Source organism: Grammomys surdaster, unplaced genomic scaffold (assembly GCF_004785775.1).
Source record: "Grammomys surdaster isolate TR1022 unplaced genomic scaffold, NIH_TR_1.0 253, whole genome shotgun sequence".
Taxonomy (NCBI): Eukaryota; Metazoa; Chordata; class Mammalia; order Rodentia; family Muridae; genus Grammomys; species Grammomys surdaster.
The window spans coordinates 423877-431595 of NW_021604694.1; the positions used below are offsets into that span (position 1 = coordinate 423877).

Consider the following 7719-nt stretch of genomic DNA (forward strand, 5'->3'; position numbering starts at 1 on the left):
AGGCAAGCGGGTGGCTCTCTTGGCTATCGGTTCTGTTTTCACTGGGATCTTGGCCAAGGTGCAGCCAGCCTGTCTTGATGTCACAAACCATAGGAAGAGAGCTGGGCACGCAGGGCCTACTTGTAACTTGCTGTTGAGAACACTAGATGGCTCACCGCAAGCTCCTCCCACTGTACAGTCCTCCTCCTAAAGAACCAGTTTCTCCTAATTTAGTTTCCACTTTGGTTTAGAACCATATGATCATATTCCTTTCTTGCTTGTTAATAGTGGGAGCTCTGTACCCTGCGACACAGTCTGAACATGGTGGGTCAGGGCTGACAGAGACCCTCCATCCCTGTCCCAGGGAGCCCTGTCTTTCCATCCCAGGCTTTGCCTACCACCACTGGATAAACAGTCAGGTCAGCAGTGGGATCAAAAAATAGAAGTAGCTATGAAGCCGGGCAGTGGTGGCACACACCTTTAATCCCGGCACTTGGGAGGCAGAGGCAGGCGGATTTCTGAGTTCGAGGCCAGCCTGGTCTACAGAGTGAGTTCCAGGACAGCCAGGGCTATACAGAGAAACCCTGTCTCAAAAAAAAAAAAAAAAAAAAAGTGGCTATGAATCCTTATTGTTAGGAGAAGAGTGCTCTCATAGCTACACACCGGCTGCTTCTCACGTGGGGTTTTGTAGAACCTCTCCTATCCAGATCTTCTATCTGGAATTTTCACTTAGGAGAATAAAGCTTGTTTGAAGCTGTGACTCCCCGCCTCTCCCTCCCGCTCTTCCCTTCATTCTCAGAGCTGACAACAGAATCCAGAATCAGACACTAGGCAAGTGCTCCCAAGTCCCATAGCCATGACCTTTTTGAGTTTCTCTGTGTAATAGCCATGGCTGGCCTGGAACTCACTCTGTACACCAGGCTCAAACTCACAGAGATCCACCTGCCTCTGACTCTCAAGTGCTAGGATATAAGGTGTGTGCCACTATGCCTGGTAAGATTGATTTTTATTATTTAAAATGCAGTGTGCTTGTGTTTTGGGCATCTGAGTTACAGAATGTGCACACGGATGCTGTGTCCATAAAAGGCATTGAATCTCCAGGGCCAGACTCACAGGTGGATATAGTCACGTGACATGGGTGTAGGAACTGAACTTGGGGCCACTGTAGAGCAGAACACGCTCTTAGGCTGAAGCATCTCTCTAGCTCACAGTATGAGTTTTGATGCATGTAAGAAAGAATGTGACCCACAAAACAAGACAGCGCAAAGTGATGATGATATTAAGAATGTGGTCAGTTATGACGACAGTTTATAGTTTAAAGAAATTTAAAAGTGGGAGGAGATGGCTTGGATACTAAGTTGCTAGATGCACAAGCGTGAGAGGACCTGAGGTCCATCCTCAGAACCACATAAAGTAAACTGAGCCTGGAGAGATGGAGAGATGGCTCGGTGGTTAGAACTTGGGACCAGAGTTCAGTTCTTAGCACCCACACCAAGTGCCTCACAACTGCCTATCACTTGAGCTCCAAGAGATCTTATATCCTTTTCTAGCCTCCATACACACACACACACACACACACACACACACACAAACATACAGACACACAGATACATAGACACACACACACAGAAGCATACACACTTACACACATGCACACACAGAGAATTAGTTAAAGCAACCAGATATACACACAAACACACACACACACACAGAAAGAGAGAGAGAGAGAGAGAGAGAGAGAGAGAGAGAGAGAGAGAGAGAGAGAAAATATCAGTTAAAGCAACCAGAAACTTAAGAAGAAATGAGGAGATCCCAAAACAAGTTCCAGGGTGGAACTTGGTAGATCCCTATGGATTTTCTGACCCTGACAGGCCAGCAGAGGCCTCTGCCCCTTCCCTTCCCTGAGAAGGAGATCCCACCAGGGAAAGATACCTAAAGGATGCTGCCTGTCCTCAAGGCTTGTCCTCCCCTTGCCTCATTCCCCCATTACACAGGATCCCAAGGTAAGGAAACCCCCAGGCTCTGACCTGGAGCAGTGGGCCCCCTGCGTCATGGTGTGGTGTCCTTAGAGCAGACCCTTACTGCCTGCTCAGGGACTGCTCATGCTAGCCAGGGGCCCTGGATGCCAAACTCAACCAGGAAAAATGCTTTAAACAGGGTCTCACTATGTAGCCCTTCCCACCCTGGAACTTGCTATGTAGACCGGGACAGTTTTAATATATTAATTTTTATTTTATGTGCAATGGTGTTTTGCCTGCATGCATATGTGATGGTGTCAGATGCCCTAGAAATGGAGTTACAGACAGTTGTGAGCTTCTGGGAATCGAATCCAAATCCTCTGGGGGAGCAGCTACCACTTTTAACCAGTGAGTCAGCTTCCCAGCGCCACCCCCATCCCCACATGCTTTTAGGGTTTTGTTTGTTTGTTTGTTTGTTTGGTTGGTTGGTTGGTTTAAAGATGTATTTATTTTATATATGTGAGTACACTGTTGCTGTCTTCAGACACACCAGAAGAGGACATTGGATCCCATTTCAGATGGTTGTGAGCCACCATGTGGTTGCTGGGAATTGAACTCAGGACCTCTGGAAGAGCAGTCAGTGCTCTCAAGCATTGAGCCATCTCCCCTTGCCTTTTTTTTTTTTTTTTTTTTTTTGAGACAGGCTTTTTCTGTGTAACAATCCTGACTGTCCTGGAACTCATTCTGTAGACCAGGTTGGCCTTGAACTCAGAGATTTGCCTGCCTCTGCCTCCTGAGTGCTGGGATTAAAGGCAGGTGCTCCCACCACCTAGCCTTTACTCTTAATGGCTGAGCCATCTATCCAGCCCTGTGATTATTTAGCTGTTGAACTATTTGAGTTTCAGGTATTCATTTTGAGACAAGTTCTCATGTAGTTTAGGATTACGTCAAACTTGCTGTGTAGCCCAGGATGTTCCTAAGCTCCTGATCCTTCTGTCATACTTCCCAGTTCTAGGAGCGACAAGCTTGTGCTACCAGGACTGGCTCATGGTTTATGTTTTAAAATGACTCAAAGAAAGGATTTTGAACATTTTGCCACAAATAAATATCTGAGTGGACAGAGATGTTAATCACCCTGATTTGATAACTCTGTGTTGTGCATATATTGATAGAGATGATATATACATATCTCATAAAACCAATTCAAAATAGAATAAAAATTTGTCCGGGTATGGCTGAATACTTCTGTACTCCCAACACTTGGAAGGCTGACATAGGAGGAGAGTGACTCCCAAGACATCTGGGCTAATGGTAAGACCCTGCCTGTCTCAAAACACAGCAAAATCAATAATCCAAAATAACCTTTCCTTCTTAAAACAAAGCAAATAATAGCTGGATATGGTAGTGTGCACCTGTAATCCCAGCACTTGGGAGATAGACGGAGAAAGGTCAGGGGTTCCAGGCCAGTTGGACATCCCAGGCTACATGTCTTAAAATACAAAAACAAACAAACAAACAAAAAACAAAAACAAAAAACTAAAACTAGAAGAAGAGGAAGAGGAGAAAGGGAGAGGAGAAGAACAAACAAAAATAAACTAGACCGTGGGGGTGGGACTGTAAAAGGACCTCAGAAGAACACAGAAGAGACTTGAAGGGAGGACCCAGGGAGGAGGGACATCTTGTGGGAGGGTCATGGACTTAGGACCAGGGAAGCAAGCACTGGGAAGTTTGAGGATGTCTCTAGACATGTTGCCTGGCAACGGGAGGAAGAATGGCACTGACTGTCCACAGAGGCTCCATGGAACTGATGGGATGCCTCGCCCCTTCCACCCCAACACTCAGAAGACAACTCAAGCCTCTGAGGCCCTCCATGGCTCTCTTACAACCACGCCCTCCCCTCCCTGGCTCTCTAAGAATCATCTGTTTCACCATTTTTAAAAAAGATTTATTTATTTTTATGTGTATGGGTATTTTGCCTACAGGTATGTGTGCCACATGTATACCTGGTGCCCTTGAAGGTTAGAAGAGGGCATTGGATCTCCTGGAACTGGAGTTGCAGACAGTTGGGAGCTGCCATCTTAGGTGCTGGGAACAGAACCTAAGTCCCCTGGAAGAGCAGCCAGTGCTCATAACCAGTGAGCCATTTCCCAGCCCCCTTACCAATATTTTTCATAACTGTAAAAGTAAAGACATTTATTGTGTAAAACACAGAAAAGTAAGGTGAAAAATCACACTTAGGTTCCCCACCTTCAGGAGGACCACACTAAACATTCAGACTTTAGCTTCTATTACAAATGAGATGATATATATGTATTTACACATCATTTACTTTTTCCTACCCCGTGGCAGCTGCAGGCATTTCTGAGGTCATTACACATTTCTGAAATCAAGGCCAGGATGCCACAAACACAAGCCACTTACTATAGTTTCATAACTGATGGAGTTAAAACTGTCACCGTGTTTTACATTTCCCTGTTTCTGTTGGCCTGCTTTTTTTTCTTCTATTTTTGCTTTTCCCGTATCTACTGCTTACTGGGCTTTCTCTCTCCTGAGCTGAAGGACACCTGTCTGTGCCCACCATGGTCCCTGCTCCACTCACTTGTATACTTTTGTGATACTCGTCTTTGTGTTAAACGCCTTCCTCTTGCTGCCAACACCTCATTCATTCATTCATTCATTCATTCATGGAAGCATGCACTGAGTACCCACTGCCTGCAGGCACTGGAGCCACTAGGAAGAGACATGTGGCCAAGACCCTGGGACAAACATCAAGCTTCCTGGTCTTCCTTCAGAGGTAGAATACCAACCACTCCCTAGTTTGGGTCCTCTTGTGACATTTTTGTCTGTCATTCCACTTAGCACCCAGAACATTTGACCCTGTCTGGGCTAAGGTCCTGTTGGGTGCTATCCACCATCTCTACCTCATTTCCTTGTCTTCCTTCCTGCACCTGAAAACCTGAAACACCTCAGAAGTGACAGTGGAACAAGATGTGCTGAGCCATTGACCTCTCAGCTTGGTGACATTCTTTTCTAAGCCTGAAATCGGGACACTTGGTTTGTCAAAAATCAGCCACAACAGTTGCTGCGTTCCTTAAGGGACATCGCAGCTCACTTGAGCCATGTCTGTTGTGGCTGGTCTACACAGCACCTAGTGAGCAGTAGAGATAGGGTCAGTGTGGCCCAGGTGTGCCCATCTCAGTCCTTCCTCTTTTCCACACACTCAGGGAGGGGACGGTGATGGCTTGATGTGGTGACGGCTGATCTATGTCCTTTTCCATTTCTTGTCCCCTCCCTTCCACCTTCCCCTTTCCCATCCAGACCACACACAACCGCGAGTCTCTTTTGTAGGTCAGACTGTTCTCAAGGACAGGGCCCTCTGACTCAACAACTTCCTCTTACACATCTCCTCCAGCAACTGCCTTTGGACCACGTGCCGGGCTGGTATCAGGCCGGAGTGTCAGAAGCAGCACAACTGTGGCCTGTCCCCTCTCTCTACCTCAGACCCTTAGGGACTCTCTGGCATCCGTGTCCCACCCCCTGGGACTGTCTTTCATTTAACTCTCTCTTATTCCCCTGAGACAAGGGAAGGATTTAAGCCTTGGAATGGAAGAGGAAACAGACAAACTGAGCCTGTAGGGGAAGCATCAAAGCCAGTCCCTGCACTGGGCTGACTCTTCTCCCTGTCTTGCATGTGTGCCTGCTGGTGTGTAAGAGGTATGGGTGTGTGTGAGGTGTGGGTGTGTGTGAGGTGTGGGTGTGTGTGAGGTGTGGGTGTGTGTGAGGTGTGGGTGTGTGTGAGGTGTGGGTGTGTGCTGGCATGAGGCAGCCTTTGAGGGGATCTGGCAGCTTAGCTGAAGAACTTATACTTGATGGCACATTTAGTCCCCATCCCCTGAGCATTCTTCTGGAGGCTACAGACAGACTTCCAGATTTCCAGCCGTACCCTGACTGAGCACTGTGAAGGGATCTGAGCACTCAGTAGCTCCTGCGTTCTCCCTTCGGAACTCACCAGCCCTGCCCTGCTCTCTCCCATGGTCTGTATTCACCAGTACTGTTTGCAGCCATCACCTAAATTATCCTACCTTGCACACAAACCATACTTCCGAGTAGACACAGCAGATGTGGGGACTACATAGAGCCAGAAACTCTCCTCATCCCTACCCCAAGGAGAAGTGACAATCTCTGGCAGGCTCCCCGCAGCAGCTACCAGCCAGCCCCAAATCAGAGTGCTCTGGGAAAAGTCACAGGTCACAGTTCATCCAAGAGCAAGCTGGATAGCCCTATCCAGGCTCTAAGCTGGCCCACGGTAATTGAGAGGCAGTCCTGAAGGGGCCCTGCTGGGGAGGGCATGTGTGCATGTACTCCACAGCCCCATTCAGGGGAGTTTTCTGGTTCCTCATTTCATTCTTCTTGTCAGATCCCAGCATTCCAAGGGGGATCCTTCGGGAAAATGTGGGTCAGCTAAGAGTATCCCCATGGAGATTCAGCAACTGGTTGCAAAGGGAGCACAGCACAGAGGAAGGGGAGGTGAGAGATGGGCGTGTGGGAGGCGGAGAGGAAATGAATGGATGAAGAATGAATGAATGATGAATGAATTTAGTCCACAAATATTCACAAATGCGGAGTGTGAGGCAGCTGACAGCAGGATCCAGGGTTAAGGAGCAGGTTGGACGAACGCCTGTTGCTCATAGAGATTGAGGTGCAGCCCCATCTTTGGCTTGTGGCCCGTCAGAAGTTGGGGTTTCCACAGCTTCAGACTCACTGCCCATAAGTGGCTCTTCCTCCCCTTTCAGGTTGGGACCTGACTCAGGCTTCAGCTCTTCTAGTACTAAAGAGCCCTGGCGAGACTTCCGTCTGCTGAAGAAAGTGGTGAGCGTGGGCCGCTGTCTGGAGGCCTCTGTCTCCAGCACCCCAGAGCCCTTGTTGCCCCCTGACCCTGACGTGGTTGTGGCTTCTTCATCAGGAACCTGGGCTGGCCCGGCCCAGGCATCCATCACCCCATTTCGTTTTCCACCCCTGCTCAGGGTCAGGGCCCCAGTCCTGCGCTTCTGCCTCTGGCGCCATAACAGCAGTAGAGCCACGAGGGCCAAAACCACCATCAAGGCAATGAGCATGGGCACTAGCAACATGCCACTTGATCCTTGCCATGGCGATCTAGTGGTTATGGGATCTGGAGTAGACATCGTGGATGTTTTTATGCTGGAGATGGTGGTGCCACGGGCCACACTGGAACTCTCCACAGAACTGGCTGCTTTGGTGGCAGGGAGTCCATGCATCTCATTAGAGGGCTCCAGAGACCCAGTAGCCATGGTGACAGGGGGACCACTGGTCTTGGAGCTTACTGTTGTAGCCACAGAGGGTCCACTGGTCTCTGCAGAGCTTGTTGTCACAGTGACTGGGGGTGCACTGGGCCCTTTAATGGTTTCTAGAGCGATAGATGCCACAGTTCTGTCTGTCACAGGATTGGTTGCAGTGACAGGAGGGTCATTGGCTACATCTGGTTGTCCTGGAACCAGTACCGAGGTCTTGCTGGAAACTTGCTGAGAGGTTGTAGACTCAGGTACAGGGGTGGTCATGCTGGTACCAGCAGAAGTCCCCCAAAAAGGCAATTCAATAGTTCCCAAGGGGATCGAAGGAGCTGGGGTTGGGGTCTGACTCCAGGGGCTGATGATCTCCTTAGTGTCCACTGTCACTGGCCCCATAGTGATGGTCTCATTAGTGCCCACTGTCACTGGCCCCATAGTGATGGTCTCATTAGTGCCCACTGTCACTGGCCCCATAG

At 48.8% G+C, this 7719-nt stretch overlaps 1 protein-coding gene across 2 annotated transcripts in view; it reads right to left on the reverse strand.

Moving 5' to 3' along the window:
- Positions 1–4113: 4113 nt before the first annotated feature.
- The window catches only part of Spn (sialophorin), a 12721-nt gene continuing 9115 nt past the window's right edge, over positions 4114–7719 (reverse strand). For both annotated transcript variants that reach the window (XM_028775173.1, XM_028775172.1), the window contains exon 3: positions 4114–7719. In XM_028775173.1, coding sequence (XP_028631006.1) covers positions 6623–7719 — 1097 coding nt within the window. In that variant the 3' untranslated portion in view covers positions 4114–6622.